Below are 23427 nucleotides of genomic sequence, written 5' to 3' on the forward strand. Positions count from 1 at the left end.
CCAGTCTGCCCCCTGCCCTTTCCACTTACCGTTATTGATATAAACAGTCCTGACGTCAGCTGATGACCTCTGAGCTTTAACATACTCTGACTTAGGCAACAGAGAGTATTCCACTCAGGTCAGGTACCTTTTTGGGGGACCGCTGCATCTGAGTTACAGGTGTATAGGGGTATATATGGGTGTACAGTGGGTTTTAGCTTCCAAAGCCCTCGCACACATCTGTCTGCATTTGCTATCACTGCTTCCTCCAGCTGACATGTCAAAACACCACTGCTGACCCCCACTTTGTAGCCAAGGAGACTGCCTAGGCCCACAGCAGGGGAAGGGCCAGGGCCAGGACTCACCCCAGAGCTGTCCCCTGAGGCCTCAGGCTCTTCTCGGCCCCTCTCCCCATCCCGCATGCTGTTGATACACAGTGGAGCCCAGTGCTCGCTCTCTCTGGGCTCATTTGGGCCCAGAAGGAAAAACTCATCATACTTAACTGGTTTGGCCTGTTAGAGAATATTCTGGACTTGGCTTCCCCTTATGCCCCTGTTCAAAAGTTCAGAAACACAGCAAAGCAAGATAGTGGGGCTGTTTTGGGCCTTGTCTCCAACATGGGTTCATCCCAGGCACTCACTGACATTCTGCTGTCTCCATGTCAGCATCACTGGGTCGCATCCTAGTCCCTCTTTTGGAGCTGGGGAACTGAGTGACATTTGGTCTTAAGTGCCCAAGGGCAGGGTCTGCTCCTGGGCTCCCAGGACCCTCTTGGTCAGGAACCGGGAACAGCTTTCCCCAAACATCAGCACAGCCCTAAGAAGGATGAGGGGGTTTGTTCCCCTAGGTGCTGTGTGGCACTCAGAGGCCCGGAGCATGGGTACCAGGATGCTGGGGCTCTGGGTCCTAGGAGCTGAAGTCCCCGCCTGGGAGAGTGAAGCTCCAGATGGGGCTGCAGGGGCCTGCCTGGCAGCAAAGGAGGGCCACCTGTGTCTGTGAACTGACCCCCATTTTAAAGAAGGGGGTGTGATCAGTTACTCTTCCTGGTGATGACAGCTAGTGCTGCTCCTACATGGGCCAGGAAGTACTGTAGCCATGCCCTTCTGGTGAAGAATCATTCGTTCCAGTAGCCAAGCAGGTGCCACTCTGCGGCAGGGCCCAGTGCCAAGGTATAGGTGGGCATCTATAACCCAGAGTGGAGAGGAATGACGGTCAGAGGAGATGAGGCCTTGGCATTGAATTCCCAGCAGGTGGGCTCTTTGTAAACCCCACCCAGAGGAGCTGAGAGACACAGGGGTATGGGAGGGAAGGACTCAGGTGGCACTTTTAATGGGCAAACCTTGGCACCTGAGAATGTTGTTATTCAGGTAAAGGGGCTAATGTTTCCTTCCTTTTAAGAGAGACTTTTAAATTCCAATTACTCTGCCCCCGAAGACCAGTTGAAAATAACCCCAACTGGAGGAATCAATTTCCTTAGGAATTTCACTGTTAGAAGATGAATGGAGCCCCCCTGCAGAGAAACAGTAAAACTGTAAGTACAGTAGATTTGCACCTGAAGGATACATATTTTAATTTCTGTTCTCAAGCTGTGATAACATCTCTGGAGCTACTATAAAAAGCCTAAATGAGCACCACACTGCTGCTGGGAACCTGCTAACAGAGCCCCCTAGGAGGAGCCCCACCAACTCCCGGCTGGGGACACCAGGAGTGCCCCCCAGTCTGTCGGCAAAGGTGGCTGGGGGCCCAGAGTTGTGAGGGGCCAGGAACAGTGACTGCCACTGGGTACCTGACTGGGAGGGGTCCAAGCAAAGTCGCCTCCCTGGAGCCCCAACGGATTGACCAAAAGCCCAGAGCATTATCCCTGGACTAGACTCTCCAAAGCCCATCCCCATGTCCCAGTCCTGCCAGCAACCCTGGCACCTCCCTCACTGGGGGACCACCTACCTGGATGCAGAATGGGGGAACCAAGAGGTAGCTGGTCTGTGTCCTGCCCTCAGGAGCCCTCCGGGGTATTTCACCCCACTGTCAATCAGCTTGGGTGGCTCCAAGAATGGGCCTTGGGAAGGACATCTCACAAAGCATCTTGGGATAAACTGGACACTGGATCCAGCTCGTCTCCTCCTTAGCCCACGGGCCAGCCTGGTAACCGGGATGCTACAACTGTCACCCTGATAGCCAAGGGTAGGTCCCAGGTTAGGGAAGTGGGAAGGGCTATGAGGGTTCCTCTGTCAACCCTCAGGAACTGGGAACTTGATCTTGACACAAGTCAGGCAGTTTTCCGTGTTCTCTTTCTTACCAGGAACTGTTTTTATTGGAAGGACTCTGTGTATGTGCTGGCTATAAAGGTTGTTTATGCTGTCATAGCTAGATTTTTATTGGTTGTATTTTTGCTGTACTTGTTTGAAAAAAAATTATTATTTTCAAAGAAAAGAAGAATTACATATCCGGTAAACTAAATAAGACTCATGTTTATTAGGGACCCCTGACAGCTCCTCAAACGTGAAAAAAGATCTTGAAGCAGGAATGGACAATTTATGTGCCAGGTTATTTGTAAAACAGATTTCAAGACATACTTCATCTTGGCTCCGCCAATAAAAATACATTTCATTTCTTCTCAGAGGTGTGTTATCGGATGATTTCACAGTAATCCGGTTTCCTCTAAGAAGATAAAACAACCTGGGTTAGCAGGTACCCACTGACCCAACCTAGTGTTAGATGGAATGTTTTGGGGTTGTATAGACTGGGGAGGGGGAAAGATGTGACCACATCCCATCAGGTGCTCTCTAGAAGAAATAGATTTCTAAGAAATGTAGTCCACAGGTCTTCATCCAATTGCTGCAATCTCCAAAAACTCTTTAATCAAAATAATTTTCAACATGTTTTTAATTGTTTACAATTCATCAGGAAAAAATTCATCTGGAGAGCTGACTGCCCATTTTCCATCCTCTACATCAGTTCTGATCTCTCCCGCAGCCGGCCAGAGCCGGTGGGGGTGAGTGTAGAGCCGGTTTCCAGGCTGCAGGTGGCATCAGCCGCCTCTCCAGGCTGAGGGAGCGTCCTTTGTTGAGCGCTCCCTTCCTTCATCCCGAGGCCGCGGTTCAGAATCTATACCATCTGTGCTGTATCTACAGATGCTCTGCCCACCGTCCAGAGCATGGGCTTCCTCCCTGGCCTGCTGACATCCACACCTCCTCCCACCCCCCCCACCCCCCCACCCCCCCACCCCCCCACCCCCCCACCCCCCCACCCCACCCCCGTAACCATGGGCTGGGTTTTGGAGACCCTGTACAGTTTCCCAAGTCTGTGCTATGTCTGTGAACGTGCTGGGGTGGAGCGGGAGGGACTCTGCAAGTTGTCACCTGCACACACTTCCATGTGCATCCTCGCTTATCCCAAGAGCCAGTTCCCCGTGGGGTCACTGGGATGCAGAGCCGGGACACGCTGGGATCAGGGGTATTCGTGATCACTGGGTGTGTTTATGTGCAGCTGCAGGGTGCTGAGTCTAACATTTTACCTGAAAATGCTGTGGTCAGGGGCCCTCAGAAAGGTGGTGACAATAAAATCATCCTGAATGAAGTGGTGGATTTGGATTGGCTTCAAATCCTGAAAGGATTCCCAGTTCAGAGGGTCTCCAAACGGGGCTGCCCCGCTTGGATTGGGATGGCTGGGATGAGTTTTCTGTAGAATGATTGCCGACCTCAGATTCCTTCCTCTAGAACCAAACAGAAAAGAGAGGAAAAATGCAAGCCAGTGATTTTTAAATGGTCCGGAGGCCTACTGCCCGGTAAGATGTATACAAAATAAACAGGCAGTATTTCACGTTCTCACGATAAAGTCACTGAAGTTTAAACCTCGGCGGTGGCTGTGTCCTCTCATCAGATGGAGCGAACACTGGCCGGTGACTCCATCACCAGCCCAAGTTGCAGTCAGAACCTGTTACTCGCTCGGTGCTGTGAAACACACACGCTTTACTCAGAAGTGTCTCATTCGGAAATGCCAATGCCAACACCACCCTTAGGCTTTCCCATGTGACATACATTCTTTTTTCAGTTCGTATCTGAACTAAGACACGAATAACAGGGGATAGAAGGGGGAGTCTCCTTCCTATGATAAAGGACAGATATGAGAGACCCTAAAATGGGTGGCCCTGGGCACTGCGATCTGAGTGGGGGGGTGCAGGCCGCCTCCAGCTGATCTGCAGATGGGGGGGGGGGGCTCTGCCAGGCGCCTGCCCTCAGGCAGGGAGGGTGAGGACCAGAGTCAGGGGGCCCTCAGTCCCGGCCACCACCCTCCCATCCTCAGCCCCGCCCCGTGGGAAGCCCCACGTGGCCTCATCTTCTAAACTGTGGGGGTTTATCCCAATTGTCCCAAACTCTCAGGCCTTCTTCCCAGACTGGGGAGGGCCAGGAGGGATGCTCTCACCCGCTGGGAGAAATGTTTATTTTCTCGTTCCCATGTTTGCCATCACTGCGTCACCGCTAGGAGCGGCTGCACCCCTCTTCAGGAGGCACTCATCAGTGGATTCCGGGCCACCTGGCTTCCTCTGTCCTTGAATCGGATTATTATATCATTCCCTGCCCGAGTTATTATTAGCCACATGTGTTTACCCTACAGAAATATGTCCTTTTATGAGGGGCCATGAATATTAAAGAGCACTGTCCTGTAATCCCTGGTCACTGACAGGCAGGGGAAAGCCGGAGTCCAGAGGAGTCCCAAGGCCCACTCCTAGCCTTAAATGAAATGTCCTATTCTAAGGAATGGCCCCAAAAGTCTTTAACACCATTTAGCAGTCTCGTCAGAGGGAGTCTGTCTCTTATTTACCAGGAGATGTAATCCATGAGTTTGTGGTCTTTGCTTTTGTTTTATAATTTCAAAAGTCAGAAGATATTGCATCCCCTGGCAATCAGTTTATTTTGATTGATAAAAAGGGGTTAATAAAACCCGCTCAGAAATAAAACACAGGTGAACAGCGATATATCTTTCCCAGTGCCTTCTTCGGGCTGTGCATAAAGAGAGCACGCTGTTTCCTTCTCCCCAGTAAGTCTCCCCCTGTTTTCTATACCTAGTGAGTCATTTATAATCCTTATTATTTCCGAGCCACACGCTAATGCGACATCCGTCATATTTCCACGTGCTGGGGGCTTCTCCGTACTATGGTGTGAGAGCTGAGAGGCAAAACACCCTGTAATTTATAGGAAAATACATGCAAAAGTGGGTTATCAAACATAACCAATGTGACTTCATACACTCGAAAATAAAAAAAAATTTAGGATGAAATATAAAACATGCTAAAATTTAATCTCTTGTTGAAACATAGTGTAGCACAGAGAGTAGTCTGTGTGACACGTAGCGAATGTCACCGAGATCAAAAGCAGGGGTGAAAACAAATGAAGCACAATTAATAGTTTCCGGTCAAACCTAAAGCTGTGGACTTTTGAAGACACATTTGTGGTTTGTTGATATTTTTATTTACCCACAGCACCTATGGAGACAATGCAAAGTGACAGATTAGAAATCTTCCCTCTGTACACAGCAAGTGTTTACAGTTACATTTGGGTCGGAACGGGCACGTACACTGCCGAGTCTCGTGTAAATCTCTCGCGTGCACTGGCCACAGTCTTTCAATAGTAAATAATCTTCTACTTTTGGTCGTCCCTAGAGCACACTGACAGCTCCAGGGAATAATTTAGGGCTTAGATCACAGAGGACTGCAAGAGAGATATTATTTAGAAAGCTGAAAAGCAGTGGGTCATGATATTTTTTGCCTGAAGGCAGTATGTCTAGATCATTATAAGGATGGCATCTAAGAAAACCTTATGCTGAGTCTTGCCACATAGAAAAAGTCTCTTCTGAATGCAGGTCCCCACTTGATCCTTCTGCACCCCAGGCATGATACGTAACATCCCTGAGCCCGTTTCTCTGCCTGAACTGAAGATGGGCCTGCAGGGCTGCCCTGGGGATCAAGTGAAATCAAGGACACCAAGCTGACCACAAGAGGCTCTGATGCTTGATGGACAGTGATGTCCTGAGTGCCGACTGCAGGCCTGGTTCTGTCCAGGGGGGGAAGGAATTCTGGAGGGGGGATACAGAACACCAATGGGTAAGAAAGAGAGCTCCCACCCAGGGATGACTGCATGGGAGGACTGCAGTCGGGCCATTGTAAGCATGCAGGTGGCTGCTCCTGACCAGGGCTTCCCTGAGGAGGGTATGTTCCCTCAGCATCGGAAAAACAAGGAGATAGCTGTCCCAGATTAGGGAAACATTTCCAGGAGAAGATGATTAACTGTCATTGTAATATCTAAAGAAAGTGCAAATTTCAGAGAAAAAACATAACCTTACATTGGTGCCCAAGAAGTGCTGGGAAAATTTTTTTTTTTCAAGAAGGGAAGGAGCATTTATGAAACATCTACTATGTGCCAAGCTCTGTGCTTGGAGATATGTGTGTGTGTGTGTGTGTGTGTGTGTGTATTCTCTTTACCATCCCAATTGAGATAAGAAGACAGTAATTTTTGAAAGAGGTCATTAAAGATTGAAAGGGGGAAGGCTAAGTCAATGGAAGAACAGAAGTAATGGCTTTGCAACAACTGAATCAAAGCTGTCACTCAACCCCGTCTCCACCACACACACACACACAGGCTCCCTTGGCCAGGAGTTGAGCCAGTTATTAAAGGTAATCCAGGGCTACCCCTTGAAGCTCTGACTTCCCTGGAAGGCAGGCAACAGGAGCAGGCCGTAGTGCTCCTGTTTACCGAGGAGGGAAATGAGGCTCAGAGGTCAACACTCGCCCAGCGCACATCTACAGTTAAGTGCAAACGAAACCTCTCCTGACCCTTTCTGAACTCTGGCTGGCCCAGTGCTCAGTTAGGAGAGACTGGAGGTGGTCACACTGGGACCATGAGCCAGAGCTGTGCCCAAAACAGACTGTCCCAGTGAAAACCCAGAGCGCCCTCTTCAGGTAGGCCCCTTATCAGCATCCCAATGGATCAACAAGGGGCGGGGACAGTGAGGTGGAAGCAGCTCCCTTAGCAGCTAGGAATCCGCAGGGGAACTGGAGCTCAGATCACCTTCCTGAGCCATTTCCCCTGAAGGTGGCATGCAAGATGACAGTAAGCGGTGCATGGATAAACAACTTTCAAGTCATGTCTTTATTGTGGTAAAACACACGTAACATAAAATGGACCATTTGAACCTTTAATGTACAGCTCAGTGGCATTAAACACATTCATCTTTTTGCCAACCATCACCCCATCCATGTCCACAAGTTTTTTCATCTCCTAAACTGAAACTCTGTCCCCTTTGAACAAGAAATCCCCTCCCCCTCCACGCAGCCTCCTGGAAACCACCATTCTACTGTCTGTCTCTGTGAGTTTGACTATCCAGTACTTCAAATAGTGGAATTATATCGCATTTGTCCTCTTGTGACCAGCATATTTCATTTACATAGTGCAGCAGAATTTCCCTCCTTTTTAAGGCTGAATAATATTCCATCGTATGTACCTACCACATTTTGTTCATCCACTTACCCATCTATGGCCACGTAGGCCACGTCTACCTTCTGGCTATTATGAATAGTACTGTTTCGAACACGGGAGTTCTAATCCCTGCTTTCAATTATGCTCAAAAGTGGGACTGTGGAATCATATGACAATTTTATTTTTAATTTTTTGAGGAACTGTCATACTGGCTGCAACATTTCACATTCCCACCAGCAGTGTACCAGGGGTCCAGTTTCTTCCCATCCCAGCCAATACTGATTATTTTATCACAACCCTCCTAATGGGCCAAAGTGGTATCTCATTGTGGTTTCGATTTGCATTTCCCTAATGATTAGTGATGTTGAGCATCTTCTCACATGCTTATTGGCCATCTGCATATCATCTTTGATGCACAAAGGTTTTAAATTTTTATATAGTCCAATTTAGCTATTTTCCTCTCTTGGTGACTGTGCTTTATGCAAGACTCCAGTGAGAGTTTCCCATATTCTTCTAACGGTTAATGCATTTAACGTTAAAATAACGAGCACTTGAACTATCATTTTATAGATGTTTTCTATTATTTTTAAAGTTTTTAAAATTTTAAGATATTAAAAATTTAAGTAAACATATTAGGTAAATAGGTCATAAATTCCCACCTGTCCTTGAAGTCCGAGTTGAGCCCAGTCTCTCCCTGCTGCAAACCCCAACACCTGTCACGGTGGGCCCCCCGGGTGACGTCGTCCTTACCATTTTTAACAAGTGTCACGAATACCTTTCCTCTAACACGACATACAGCAGGAGGTGTATTTAGAAGGCTGTGGTGTAGCTCAGCGCACTATTTACCAACGTCGGTCATCGGGGGTCCCCCGCTCAACAGGCGCGCGGCGGGAACCCCACCCCGAGGGTCGGGCGCAGAGGCCACGGCTCCCCCTTCTGCAGCGCGGCCCTCAGCCAGCGGAGCCGTGTTTCCCCCGGGGCCTCCGGACCGGAAGCCACAGTGCACCGGGCCAAACACGGCTCGAGACGGCCGGGTCGCCGAACCACCGTCCCGGCCCGCTCCCGCCCGGAAGTGAAGCCGCCTACAACTCCCAGAGACCCTGCAGCCTCGCCCATGCTGATTGGCTCACTGAGCCATCTATCAGCCAACAAGCCAGGAAGACAGCCAATTACAAGGGGAAAGGAGGCGGGCGCTCCTCCGGCCGATCCAAGGTCTGCAGTGGAATCGTAGCGGGACCCTTAAAAAATAGGTTCTTTGCAGCCTCACGGCCGATTCAGTGATTGGAGAAGTGATAGGCCGGCCCTCTTTGCAAAATCATGGCCCGGGACAGACGTCCCCTAAGTCCAGAAGACTCTGTTCTCCGCTAGTCCTGCCTGCGGCGCTCGCCCGGTAGGACTCCAGTGGCCCTGCGGAACCCCGCCCCCGTCTCTCATTGGCTCCCCCCGTCGGGTTGGGGGCGAGTCCGCGGGGGCGTGTCCGCGGGGGCGTGGGCGGGGCGCCGGCCTGGGGCGGGGATGAGAGCCCGGCGGACTTGGGCCTGTGGGTCGCATGGACACCCTGGCGCCGGGCCGGTGGCGTCGGCGGAGGCCGGAGGATCTGCAGGTTCTGGGGGACGCGGTGAGCCTCCCGGGGCCTGGGCGTTACGAACAGGAAGGCAGCGCCCTCGGGCTGGCCGCAGTGGGCTTCGTGTCTCCCGGCGGCCCTCAGAGGAGGCCTGGGGGACGGGGGCCGCGCGCACCTGGTTGGGCGGGGCCTGGGCGGGGTGGGCGGGGCCCGGCCTGGTGGGCGGGGCCCTCCGCCTGCCGCGCCTGCGCAGAAGTGCGGTACTCGGTGTCCTGATCCACAGGCTCCCAGGGACGGCGAGACCAGGGTCCCCCTAGGGTGCGCGGGGTCCCTGCGAGGCGCCGCGCCCCGGTGCCTGGGCCGGGTGGTGGCGTCCCTGCGTCCCGCCTCCCGTGCAGGCGCAGGGCGGGCGTGCTCGGAGGGCCGGTTGGGCGCGCTGGTCAGTCCCGCCTGGGTGCAGCGCGCCCACCCGAGACCCGGGTGAGAGGCGCTGGCGTGGGTGGGTGATCGCGCCGGTGCGAGGCTGCGAAGGAAACTGTCGGACGTGGGGAAGCGCTTGGCCTTCCCGGGGACGGGGAGAGGTCCGCGGGGTTGCGGCGGGAGGCACCTCTGTCTGCGGGTTGCTGGCTGCGCCGCGCCTCGGACATCGGGGTTCCTCGCGCAGAGCAGCCGCCCGCTGCCCCCAGCGTCTGACTGTTTTCTGTCTGCTGCTTCTGGACCCACAGGCTCGATGGAACGGGGCGTCTTCCTAGTTAGGGCAGGCGACGCGTTTTCAAGCGTGTCGCACAGCAGGACAGGTGACTCGCTTTCCACCCTGCAGCGTCTCTTTAGTGTCACCACCCACCCACTGCCTGATCGCTAAGCCAGGGCCTCTTATGTTCCATCACAGCGACACCCCACTTCCAGGGGCCATGTTACTAGGGCAAGGGGTAGCCTCTGTAACAGGGAGACTTCAGACCACATTGGCGCAAACAGGTGGAAGTGGGATTCTCTCAAGTAGCAGGACAGAGGTGAGCAGCAGTCCAGAACTGGGGACACAGGTACCCCAAATGCAGGTATACGACCAGTGCTCCCCAGATCAAAGGCATCCAGGGAGGCTAGTTCCTTCTGTCTCAGCCCTGCTCCCCCTGCGTGTTGTCCGCTTCGGTGAGGTCAGCGCTGGCCCATCGCTACAGTGCTCACCTTCCAGACTGGGAGGCAAACAGTCAAGTGCTGTGATCATGCTGACATTTTTAGAGCTTACTCTGGCAGCTCTGTGGGAAATGAAAGGGACGGTGGTCAGAGTGGAGGCAGGGGGCGAGGAGTGCATAGAGCACCAGAGGTGACAGAGGCTGGACAGAGGACAGTGGGCTGGTGGAAGCAGAGGGCAGTGTATTGTGGAGGGAGAGCTGGCAGGCCGAGCCCGTGGAGGGGATTGTCGTGATGGACAAATTCGATAATAGATGGAAACACCCGACACCATAGTTTTTTTACTATGGGAAGGGACGTTTATTAGGTTCCACCTGTTGTAAGTAAATTTGTATATCCGCTTTCCTTAGGATTCTTCATTTTAATGAGGAATGTGACTTAGGTTTATCGTGTAGTTGGTAAATATTGCAAGCCTAAAGTTACTCCCCAACAAGTCTAGTGTGTGTTTGTGTCTTTTTACTTTAATTAGAAATAAAAATGGTTTTTCTTTGCTCTTCTTTGCTATCTGCTTCTCAGTAGCTCTCACTGGATGACGCTGGTGCTCTTCCTTCCGATCACTGACTTGCCTTGCCTGTCTGCTCATTAAAAGCTGCCTTCTCTTTGCCAGGCTCGACTGGTCGAGAGTGTGGGGTGCACAGCATGTTGAGGAGTCTTAGGACGTGGTCACAGCTGGAAAAAGCACAGCATCAGGGTGTTCAGATCCATTCGGTTGAAGTCCTCTGTGCCCTGAGAACATGGGAGTTGACGACAGGAGTCCTAATTTCTGATCTTCTCTGTAGTTGACATTGTGCCAGATTTCACTGTTGTAGAACAAACCTCCCAAGTGCAAGGTCATTTTCCAAATGAAAGTGTCATCGAGGAGGAATCTTTGCTTGATGGAAACCATGCTCTCTTTCTAAATGGCAGTCTATAGGGCCTTATTAATCTTTCTCATCAGCATTAACGGTTCTGTATTCGGGGCTGATGGATGTCCGAATCAGCTACTCCATATCAGCAAAAGTAAACTTTCCTTACTATGGTAGAATTAAAACCAAATTCAACTGAAAAACCTCACTCAGCAAACTGTTTCTAGTAACTAGGACTCAATTAACCAGCATGGCACATTTATAATTAAAATGAATAAAGGCCATTAGTCAGTAGAAACCCTCAAAAGACCTTCAAACTGAAAGATTGGGTGGGGGGGTCTGTGTGTCTCTGTGTGTGTGTCTCTGTGTGTCTGTGTGTCTCTGTGTGTGTGTCTCTGTATGTGTCTGTGTGTGTCTGTGTGTGTCTCTGTGTGTGTCTGTGTGTCTGGATGTGTGTGTGTGTCTGTGTGTGTGTGTGTCTTTGTGTGTAGAGAGCGACTTGCCATTGATTCCATTACTGAGTTCTAAGGATTTACCTTGATATTCTAATTCACGGTATATATGCTAAACTCATATTAGCATGTATATGATATATGTTGAATGCAGGTGTTTAATTCTGGGGACGTGGCATTTTCTTGCTGTGCTGATGGAGGAGGGCACACGGTGCTTTTCTGCCAGTGCTCAGGGAAGTTGGTGTCTTCGCGTCCCCACCCTCCTCTCTAATGCACGGTGCAGACACGGGCTTCCGGGGGTGGTGGCGACGGTGGCGTGCGGGTTCAGCCTGGGTGCCCGGCTCCTGTTCTGTCCGTGGGCTCCCCAGGGTCCCCAGGTGCATGGGAGAAGCATCCCCCATCTGGTTGCTATGAGGGCTCACTCATCAGCATGGAAGCTGAGGCTTTGGATTTCATTTCTGCCAAATCCTGAAGCCTTTAACCCCCCTCCCTCCACTCTGTCCACTCATCCAGCTCGCTGGGCCCCATCATTTCCAATAAAGGAGCAAGTCCACGGCCGCACAGGCATGATCGCGCCTCCTCGGCGAGGGCAGCTTGTCTTTCCCAGACTTGCCTACTTTGTTCCATCATTGAGGCAACAAGAGACATATTTTATATTTTAATTTATGCGTCTTATCAAGTGTCTTCTCTTAATCATGATCCTGTTCCAATTGTTCTCTGGCGAGGTTGCTGTTCTATTGATCTCCTTCAATTATTGTTAAGTAATGGGGTCTTTGTGTAGACACGGGGTTTTAATTTTGTTTATACTGTGTGGTGTCTTTATAGTCAGGCGGTAAATCTCCATCTGCCTTATGAAGGCCGACAGAACCTCTCCAGGAGGGAGGAGGGGAGAGTGAACCGTGAGCACAGGCATCCCAGAGAGAAATGCCTCTGCAGCCTTCGTTTCCCGGTCCAGGCCGATCCGTGATAACTGGACTATTTGCCGAGTAAGTGTACATACAGGTCAATCTCATGCAGTCAGCTCTCAGTAATCCACAGTAAATAGCAGAAAACATGAATAATTTAATCCACTCAGCTGACCCAGGGCCACCAAGCCGGTGATCCCCACATTCCCTGGGGAGCCCAGCCTTCCCCCAGCGCCTTGGTATCAGTGTGGGTCCTTTCGCCTGCCACAGGAGGTGGGGGCCTGACCTCCCCTGCCACCTGAGCCACTCAAAGAACGTCAGCTTGTCACCATGGAGGATCGCAAGTCCACTGACCTTAATGTGCCAGTTGTTCTGTGACCCCACGGAGAAATGGTTCTGGATGTCGTCCCAGAGTGCTGTGTGTGCCAGAGAGGCAGTGGCTTCTGCCTCCCATCCCCCACCCCTGCCCTGCGCTTTCCTGCTCAGCAAGTCTCATGTCCTTCAGAGAGGCAGGGAGAGAGCAGGGGTGCTCAGAGCTGACTGACGTCGGGGTGAGGGGCCCAGCCTCTGTATAAAGTGACATGGGGCACACGTGGTGTTTCCTGTTTCCCTTCAACACGGTGGTTATGTAAATCGCAGGCGCCCAACTCTGTGCCGAGGTCTGTGTACTCCGCCCGCCCTGCCATGTGCTCGGCCTCCTGTACCCTCCGTGTGCCCCTTTCATTCTCTTGATTGTGCCCCTGCCTTTGCCCAGCGTCCCTTACCAACTTTCATGTAACTTCCCCTCCGTGGCCGCCTTGTAATTTATTCTGTATTTCTGACAGTTTCCTTTTCTGCTCCCATTGCTTCCTGAGTTCATTCGCCGCTTCCTGTCTCCCTGCTTGTGTTCCTTTCTGCTTTTAACTTACGCTTCTAATTCACGGTGATTTCCACGTCCTCATATGTTTGTTTGATTGGTTTAGTTGTGTTTTCAGAGGATTGAACTACAGTTGTCTTTTGGTTCATGGTTGTTTTTCAGGAGGGAATTTCTATGGCTTGGTGTTCTTAGAAGACGCTGGTCTGGTGGCACCTGGTCCAGGCGCTGCAGCCACTCTGTGTGTGTGTGTGTGTCTGGCTATCTATATGTGTGCCTGTGTCTGCGTATCTCTATGTCTATATCTGTGTCTGGCTGGCTGGCTGTGTGTCTGGCTGTGTGTCTGGCTGTGTGTGTGTGTGTGTCCAGCTGGCTGTGTGTGTGTGTGTGTCCAGCTGGCTGTGTGTGTGTGTGTGTGTGTGTGTGTGTGGCCGGCTGGCTGGCAGGAGGCTGAGCCTCCTGATGTTGTGGCCCTCTTTACTATAGGACCCAAACCTTGCCCCCTTTGCCTTTATCTGCACCACCCAGTTACCAAAGGGCAGCCCACCCCTCCTCTTTCCCCTTTCCTTCCCGGCAGCCATGAGTCTGAAGAAGCCCCTCTAAATGGTGTCTGTTCCTTTGGGTTGTGTGGACGTGGCCATCCCTTCCTGAGTCCACACAGGTACTGTCATAGCTTTTTCATGTTTGAGTGAAGTTTCCCAGCCATGCTGGTGGCTCTCGCCCCTCTGGTAGTGTCGCTCCTCCATCCAGCAGCTTTCCCTCCTGTTCTTGCGCATCACAGAGCCCGCATCAGTGGGTGTGGGCTGGGAGCCCCAGGGACCCACACTCGGATTTGGTGGCGTTTCTCTTTTTACCAGCCTTATTTTCAGATTTTGGCATTCTCTGTCTTTAAGTTCTGCTGAGGGTGTAGTTTGGTGTAGCATATCAAGAGTTTCTCTGTCTTTAGTTTCCTATCATTTGGGAGGAACTCTAGGAGGAAGGTGACTGTATAGTCGCTCTTATCTTCTGTCACCTAGAGGTCAAGCGCTTACCCTCAAAAGATTATTCTAAGTGGCTTGAGGGGCTCAGAGTTCACCATTTTTCATTTTTATTTCTAAGTATCTGTGTTAAGGCATCTTAGAGAACAGTAGAACTAGCAGTCTAACCCTATGATATAAAGTTTCTCTATTGAATAAATCCATTAAATAAAAAGGTGTCAATTTAGAAAATATGAAATAAATAACAGTACAGATAATAATTTGGCACAAATCATGATGATGGTTTGCAAGTGACTGAAGAAGTTGTAGCTGCTGGTGTCACAGGCAGGAGCTGTGCAGCAGCCAGGCCTGCAGGCTGCCCGGGGGTCCAGAGACACTGCTGGGGCTGGGCAAGGCGGTGACATCTAACTGTCAGTGACAGCAGTGTTACCCTCACAATACACAGTCCCGGCACTTTGAGCTACTAATTTTTCCTTTAGCTTTGGAGGGTTGCTTTGGTAATTTATCTTTAGTTCAAGGGGAAGCGGAAACCAAATGCTAACTTTCCCAAAGGTTATCAGTTATAGACTGTGGGCAACTTCAGAAATAAAATTAATTTGGTCTTTAGTGTCCATATGAGAAAGAATTATTCACATGTGGGTTATTCCTGTTGCGTTGAGAGAGTGTCACTTAATACTACGTAGGACATGTTGAAGCATAAGAACTAGTTTCTTGAACAAGATTTATAGGTTTTGTACATTTTCAATATCAATAAACTAGTCCCAATAGTTTATTACAAGAGTTTCTGCTCAGATTGTTAAAATGACTGTTTTAAATCTGTAAAGCTAAGTAAATATCAGACGGTTCCGGGATAATGAGGTTAAATGTAATTGATGGTGGTGATTCCTAAAGATAAAGTTTAAAGTCACCTCCTCAAATGTCCTATAAACTTTCCTGGCTCCACAGGGGTCTGTTTTTGCAGCTGAAGTTTTCAGAGAGGAAATTTAATTAGGGTGGTGTGTGCTTTACGAGGCCATCTCAAGTGAAATTTTGTTTGTTCCAGAAGCGGGCGTGCAGGAGCTTCGAGGCGGCGCCGGAGCGCGGCTGCCCCCAGGTGAAGGCTGTCACCCTGGCGACCTGGGGCGCGGAGCTGGAGGGGCCGCCTGGAAGCCGCCTCCCCGCCCCCAGGCCAGACGGCGGCCAGGGGCCACCAAGTGCGGGGGTAGGTTCTTGTTCCTGCCCAATCGGCCAGGAACCTATTTAAATATTTTAATAAAAAGTGTAAATAACCGCTGTTCTGATCCATCTGCGGCTGTGATTTGTTAAATAGATCCCTCGGAACGGTGGAAGGAGCTCCGCCCAGCTCTGCCCGAGATGTATTGCAGGGGAGTCTGTAAGTGCGCTCACCTTCTTGTGTCACATAAAGGGTAGACTTGTTCTTAAATATTAGATCCATAAAACAAAGTTCATAAAAATGGCAATTACGCTTCTAAGGAATGAGGGATGTAAATAAAAAGGTGCAGTTTGATTTAAGCTTTTCTTAGCATTCTGCTGGGTGCAAACTAATTTGTCTCCAGCTTCAAGTTGGAAATAGAAATTGCAAATACATTTAAAATTCTTCCTAAAAGCAGAGTTCAGGGAAGGGAACAGGCCATCAGATACGATGAACACAGAGATCTTTCGAGGACATCTGGGGGAAAAGACCTACCCTCATTTAATTATCCAAATAGGAATCAATGTTGTTTTTTCTTATCTCTGATAAGCTTTTTTTTTCATGTTTCCATAAACTTCCCATAAACCACAGATTTCAGAAGAAACACAGTATTCACACCATTAATTCAAAATAAAAGGAGATCTAACCCTGCCAGGGTCGGTTCTCAGTCTCCTGTGTCAGGCAGAATATCAGCAAGTATACATTAGCATAGTAACGCCTTTGTTATTAATTTCGAGCTTATTCTAAGAACAAGTTAATATATCTTTGATAACCTCTGTAATTCTTGGGGGTTTTCAATTTAAAAATTGGAATCTTAATATTGCAATAAAATAGAGTTATGTTTAATTTCCACACAGAAACCAGGAGTGTGTGAGTGTGTGTGTGTGCGCGCGCGCATGTGTGTGCATCTGTATATTTCTGTATATTTCTGCTTTTGCCCCCTAAAGATTTTTAGAGAAATGTATTGTTCTGTTTTTGATAAGCAAAAGGTGGAGTCAACAAATTAGAGAGATCTTCAATTGACACACCGCAAGTTACTGTGTTTTACAACGATAGGCAGTGGTTTTGTTTTAAACCAAGAACTGCAACTGTGTCAGTTGTCACCCACGTGAGTCTCTGATGATCTGGTCATTAGACAGGTGTGAAAACAGCCCCGTGTCAGACTCGGCGAGCTCTCCCTCTAGTGCTCTGTCTTCAGGACGGTATCTGCAGGCTCTGTGCTTCTGCACAGTCGGAAAATCAAAGAGCTGGCACTTGAGCTTAGTCTGCTTAGGTTGACTCGTGACTGCCACACATACCTTGCGATGCAAAGAAACATTTACCTTGAGGAATGTGACCCACTCTGGGCCCATTACTTGCGTTCCTGCTGCTTCCCTTCCTTCTCATTCCATTTCAGTGGGATTTCTCTCAAACCCCCACCCGTGGGGGGCACACTAGGAATGAAATGTGGATCTTAGTGCTCTCAGAGGCTGTGCTCTGGCATGAGTGGCTGAAAGGAAAAAAAATTTGGCTCCAGCAACTGATTGGATCATTTTGGCTAATATTCTGTTTGAACAACAGTACCTATTTGATTAGGGTTTTTCCTTCCTTTGTAATTCCCCAAGCTTGCCTCGTGTTTCATAGGAAATGAGTCTGCGAGCAGAAAACCTATATTGATATGTAAATATATCATTTTTTGGTTAATGCTTGATATTCTTTTTCATCTAAATTTCAGAAACCGACTTTAAAAAATCAGTTTCTCTTTATTTGTAGTTATTTTCAATAAAATTTCACCCAGGCTTGGGCGATTTAATATTTACACCCACTATTTCTAAAAGTCTTATGTAAATAAAGATTGAAATGTGAATTGGAAAAGTCACACCTCTTGATATTTGAACAGACTCTAGCTGCGTATATCTTCTTTTTCTAATAATATGGCTACTTTCCCTCCTAAGCTTTTAAAATCATAAGACACTATTTTTGCATTCTAGAACATTGAAAGTCCAGTGTTAAATAAAAAGCAAATAGTATTTTTAGCGATGCAGGATCCCAGGGAGCAGTGCTTAACACAGATCACGGGTGGGCACAGCCCCGCATGTCAGACGGCTTCATTAAACACACCGCACCACGCACCAGGCCAAGCCACGCACCAGACCACACCACGCACAGGTGCCCGCGGCCCGGGCCCCATCCCCACCGCTGACCCACGGGTGTTTCTGTGGAATTCCAACAGGAACCTTGCATGTGATTCTTAGTTTATTCGGTGCTTTTCCCCAATAACCCCGTCACATCCCAGTCCCCTGGGGTACTTCTGACCCCAGCGGAATATGAGCTGAGCTGATCAGTTCTGCCCTGAGTTCTCAGCATGGCCGTCTCAGCTTGGTCTAAGTTCCTGTCCTCCTGTCCCTACGCTTTTCCTTATTTTTATCATGAGTCACTTCTCACGAACCAAGGTCTTGACTTCTCACCCTGCAAGGATCTTCCTCCCCTGGACCTTCTCGAACTCATTCCCCAACTTGCCACATCGGCCTCCTCTCTTCGCCCTGTCCTAGCTCACTGACAGTGATCACTATTGCAGTAGCTGCTGGTGTAGTTCCTTGTTGTAGTCACTGTTAAGGTTCAACTCGTAGTACATGTCATTACTTAGAAACATCTCCTCTCAGCCCTGAGTTACTCTGCTCATGTGACGGACAGTTGGGATGAAACTGTCCTCTACTCATGTGGTGGGACATGGTATTATGTCATTCGGGGTCTCCCCCAGCACTGGGGCCAGCCTGCCCTCGCTGCTATGCACCGTCCTGCACTGCAAGTCCAGAAGCAGTGCCCATCGTCGCTGTCATTGGCAGGCTGCCTTTCCTTCCACAGGGGGTTCTAGAGCTGGACCAGGGCCTTGGAGCAGGCTCCCCTTCTCGGCCAGCTCAGCCCATGGGGTCCCAAGTATGACATGGAAATCACACCGTTCTTTGTAAATTCAAACCCGTTAAATGAAACCTCACGAGGCTGCCAAAGCTCTCCAAAATGATCAAGAAAGATACATGAGAAGGGGGTGGCGTTATAGATACATGAAGGGGGGTGCATTATAGATACATGAGAAGGGGGTGACCTTGTGAGACGGAACACCATGGGAGGAACAGATTGGGATGTTAGTTTAGGGGCAGGTCTGTGTTCTCAGCACCAAGCGTTTGAGGGGGACCTGGTCCCTAACACTCTGTAGCTCCTCAGTGCTGAGTCCTTCAGGGAAGGGACCGCCCTCAGGTTTCACTGGGTCAGCATGACAGTCAGTAGCCTCCTTCCCTCAGCTCTGTCCCCCAGCTTTGTCTCCCCTGCTCTGTATTGTGGAGACTGCGTTTCCGGGCTCCCTTGCTCTGGTTTCTGACACTGGACGTGAGCATGGGAGGGGGTGATATCCTGAGCATTTCCCCCTCCCCCTTCCTTGAGGCCCATGTTAAATTCCCTGTGTTAGAAATACCTAGATTGGTGTCTGTGTTCTGATTGGACCCCATCTGGTCTCATCAGCTAATGTGTGGACAAATTCTCCTGGGAAAAGAAAAGATTGGGGTTTTAAAGACAGGCCTCTGGGCCTCCACCCTCAGGGCTCAGGTCCTTGGCCCAGAGCTGGGCGTTTCGGAGTGTGGCAGAGCCAGTCCTGGTTTTAAGTCACACAGGGGGGTGTTAAATTGGAGAATACAGTCAGGCCTTTAGTATTGCCCGTCACTGGTGTTCTTTGCTTTCTTTTATCTGGTGTTAGTGGGGTTTACTGACCAAACTGAAAGCCAATATGGAAAGCATGATTTTGGGTATTGTAGACCAGCACCCCTACCCCCGCTTCCCAACAAACTGATTTTGGATGCGGGCCTGTCCATCAGCGTTGAGGGCAGCTACTAAGGGAGTAGTCTTAATCAGCCTCTGTGCCATTCACTTTTTGACATTCGCTTTCAACACGGACTCCATTTCCTGACAATGGGAGGTGGGGGGTCACTGCAAGAGTAGAAATAGAGGGCAAGGGAGGGGGTTGTTTGGTTCATTTTTGCCCGTAGGGATGACAGGAGGAGCCCAAGCATGATGATTACTCTGATTCTAAATGGACATACATTTTTTGTACTTTTTTTATCTCCAAATGGGTGACCTTTAAAATGTTTATTTTGTTTGTTTGCCTGACTGTCTCATTGGTGATTGCTTTGCACGTCTGCAGCGTCTAGAAGTACTGCAGTGGAGCAGGGGCAGACCCAGGCCTGGGCGGAAGCAGGACTCCACCTTCTCCCATGCCTGCCTGTGCCCCATCCCGCAGGCCCAGGTGTCACACAGACCCAAGGCCAAGGAGGGAAATGTGATGTCCTGACACAGATTCAGAGGGATCGATGTGCGCTGGTTCGCTCTGTGTGTCCTGTTTCAGCAGCAGCTAGTTCTTGTCAGTCCTTTATTCGTATGTCCTGAGAGAAGGAAACTCGATCACAGAGGTACCAGCAGGACTCTACTGATTATTCTGTAAGAGTGAAATTGTGCTCCGGGCGTTCTCCCCCTCGCTTCGTCAGGGACCCGGAGTTCATCGGCCTAACCCCGTCCATGGAGAGATAAGGGCAGCGAGGTCCACGGGGGTTAAGTGATTGGCCTGCCATGTGCTGTGGTTGACGGGGGGCTGGCTCCAGCGCTCACTGCGCCCTCCCCTCCTGTTCTTGGCCGGGTGCGTGTTTACAGCCCTGTGCCAGCATCGTGTCCCGCACTGGGTGCAGCGACCTGCTCTAACACTCCCCGAGAAGGGCAGCAGGAGATTGCGGGTCTTCGTGGACCTCATTCCCAGGCCCAGTGAGCGCTTCTTGGCTCAGATGCAGGGCTGAATTGTTCAAACTGTGAAAGAATGAGCTGGCCAAGGGGAAACTGGCTGCTTTTATGCTGAATCCCGAGCCAGTGTTCAGACATCATTTTTAAAAATTCTATTTTATGAATATGTAGATATTTTCACTCTTTTTCTCATAGGCAAGAGGAGCAATAGCATTTATTGAGAACATTCTGTGCACAGGCCCTGTAGGAAGTGCTTTAACTATCTTAACTGTAATATTTTTACACTTACAGGCATACTCTGGTTTTTTGCAATTAGCTTTATGGTGCTTCGTAGGTACTGAGTTTTTTACAAAGTGAAGGCCAGACCCTCCACCAGCAAAAAGATTCTGCCTCGCTGAAGGCTCAGATGATGGAGCGCATTTTCATCAATAAAGTATTTTTAAATTAAGACATACGCACTTTTAGACATAGTGCTATCACTGCACACTTACTAGACTATAGTTCCGTGCGAACAACTTGCGTGTGCCCCGGGAAGCCTGCGGCGGCCTGGCGCGGGCCGCAGTGTCCCCGCGGCTGCCCTGTGCCCCGTACGCCGCCTGCCTCGGGGCGAGGCCGCGCTCAGCGGGCAGCCCAGCCCCTGGAAGCGCAGGGCCGCGTGCCGCCAACAGGCAGCCACGGGAGATGTACCGCTCGGTGAAAATGAATCCCCACGTGTGCTGTTTTATGATTTTAGGGACACTTTAACCACACCGAGAGCCATTAGAAGATACGAGTTGGAAAAGGAGCATTCCAGTTTGGGTTTTGAACCTCCCCGTGACGGCGAGTGCAAAACTCCTGCAGACGTACGCGGGCGCCCACCTGCTCTCCCATCGGGTGACCCGCCGCCCCCACGCCGAGCCAGGAGGGTCCTGTCACTTCCCGGGAGCCTGCAGATCGCGAGCACCTACTCAGCCCGTCTTGGTTAAGAAGCAGATCAACTGTGTCATTTAAAAATTTTGAAAAATTCAGCATCAAGTTTCCTGTGAGGTCGAGACGCTGTGGCTGTGGAATCATACTCAGCCACAGCCTCGCTTTTACACTTCCCAGCAGTTGTGGGGGTACCCAGGCTGCTGACGCAGCCTTTTTAATGAAAAGTCTTATTTTTATACTTAAATGCTCTATAATCTTAAACTGAATTTTACCAAATGCTGGTATCCAAACCGTTCTGTGTAATTCTGCACCTGGAGTTCATCAGGCAGGGGACCTCTTTGATATTAAATGGAAATTTCTCATTTTCTCCTGGGTTTTCAATGTATCGTCTGACTGTGGAGACTGGTGTCATTTCCCTGAGTCTGAAGCCTTCCCGAGATGTCCCCGTCACCCAGGACAAGGTCCTAACAACTGCAGTGGGTTATAGGATTGCTCTCAGCTCCTTCCCTTCCCAAACCCGAGGCCGACGAAGCCCCTTTGCTCAGGTGATTTTATTGTGTCACCCATGTGTGCCAGTTCTCTGCCCACCGCCGACCCTCCACACGGGCACTCTGACGAGCCCACACCATGAGCAGTCACAGCGTGTAGTCATGGAGGGAACTGCACGCTGGAAAGACGGACAGAAGATGAGCTGGAGGACACTAGGACATGCCACTGTGATGTGGGCTATTCAAGCCACATGAAAGAAAGCTGACACTCCAGCCCAGCCATGGGCCAAGGTGGTGGGAAGAAGTGGGGGTGCAGGTCATGGGGGAAGGGGTGCCTGCTTCCAGTTGGCCTGCCCCCTAGCAGCCAGTTGATGGGGCTCCCACAGACTCCGGCTCCTGCCCTTGACTTTGGCAGGGCCAGGAAGGGACACAGCCAGACCAGCCTTCCCCAGTCCCGCTGTCCTCCAGCTTGGAGAGGGAGCTGGACAGTCTACTGCAGAGCCCGTCAGTGATGAGCCACAGAGATGAAGGCAAAAGCAAATGCCATTGTGCTGAACCCAATGGGGACACCTGGAAGAAAGAGCCAGGTCCTCGGGAGGAGGCTGTGGGCTGTGGGGCTGTGGACACTGTTGGGGCATTGAGGCAGCCTCTGGGGGCCCTGGACCTCCACCATTGTCCACTGTTTCCCTACCAAGCACCCAGCCCCCTCTGGCCTTGAATAGACCCTCAAGTGTCCTTAGTGGACACAGGATGCAAGAGAGCAGATTGCTTTCATCACCTACATAACAGCCATGATGTTAACGAGGTAACATTAGTGAGCACTTAGGTGCAGCCAGTATTTCCCTGACACAGACTTTGGTGGATTCCTGATCCCCATGACAATACTGTGGGCACATTCCCTCCCCTCCCCACTTTACAGATGACACCAGGTCCAGAGAAGCTGCGCCATCTGAGGTCACAAAGCAGGTGGGATGGCTGCTCTCAGAGCCCACCTGGGTATCAGCAGGCGTATAGGCCACCTCAGCACTGTGACCATCCACAAGCCAGGTGACCGTTGTGGATGGAAGACACACCTGTTCCTTGCAAGGACCTGGGTAAAAATGTGTGTGCCTTTCCTTGCAATCAAAAAATTATATTGCCCATTTCTAGAGTGCAGAGCCTTAAAATGCAAGAGTGCACAGGTGTATACACACCCCCCCCCCGTGAGGTGATTGACGCTGCCCACCGCCCCACCCTGGACAGGTGAGGGGACTCCCCCTGGGAGATGCAGTGGCCTCTTCATGGAGATCGTGGCCCCATGCCGTGCAGAGGTGCAGTGAGTGTCAGCCTCTCTCATCTGTTATTTAAAGCTGGGGCAGGGCTGGAGCAGCTGGAGCTGTCTGTGGCCTCGCAGCTCCGGAAACATGCCCAGCCCGTCGCGGGGCAGCCGGCGGCAGCGCCATCCATGACTTACGCAGAGATGGCAGCTTTACATATTTAAAGGAGTGTGGCCGGCTTCCTATCTGAAGTATGTGTCCCCAGAGAGACCACCACCATTTGATCTATTTTTGATTAAAATGTAAAAATTAAAAATTAAATCAAATGGTAGTATAACTCCTTGGGGAAAACACACTTGGGTTATGAAGTATTCCCCACAGTAACCTTGAGACTCTCAGGCAGCATTGTCTCATCCGTAGGTGGTCTTTGCATGTCACACGTAATTAAAATGAATTGCCCGCCTTCCCACATATGGACTGTGGGCTGGTGCCTCGGGAGCAGGTCCTGGTAGGGAGTCACCAGGTGGAGGGGACAGCATGGCCCCTTCCCCCGCCAGCTCCCCCGGTGCGGTCTCACCGGGCCAGCGGA

At 50.5% G+C, this 23427-nt stretch overlaps 1 protein-coding gene and 1 long non-coding RNA gene across 3 annotated transcripts; one reads left to right on the plus strand and one right to left on the minus strand.

The window, feature by feature from the left end:
• Positions 1–2421: 2421 nt before the first annotated feature.
• Positions 2422–8522, minus strand: LOC308567349. 2 transcript variants are annotated; one of them, XR_014000292.1, is made up of 3 exons: positions 8202–8519; positions 3494–3691; positions 2422–2637 (listed from the first exon to the last, which is right to left on the minus strand). It is a non-coding gene; the product is annotated as an uncharacterized lncRNA (long non-coding RNA). The 2 variants fall into 2 exon arrangements; XR_014000293.1 differs by having other exon boundaries at positions 2429–2637; positions 8111–8522.
• Positions 8523–8930: 408 nt separating this feature from the next.
• On the plus strand, positions 8931–21459 carry LOC308567152 (uncharacterized protein C10orf143). The gene is made up of 4 exons (XM_081158461.1): positions 8931–9069; positions 15278–15436; positions 15545–15607; positions 20919–21459. The coding sequence occupies exons 1-4, from the start codon at positions 9001–9003 to the stop codon at positions 20946–20948; spliced, it is 321 nt and encodes a 106-aa protein (XP_081014587.1). The 5' UTR covers positions 8931–9000; the 3' UTR covers positions 20949–21459.
• Positions 21460–23427: the final 1968 nt, after the last annotated feature.

The sequence above is a fragment of the Miniopterus schreibersii genome (genome assembly GCF_964146895.1).
Source record: "Miniopterus schreibersii genome assembly, chromosome: 14".
Classification (NCBI taxonomy): Eukaryota; Metazoa; Chordata; class Mammalia; order Chiroptera; family Miniopteridae; genus Miniopterus; species Miniopterus schreibersii.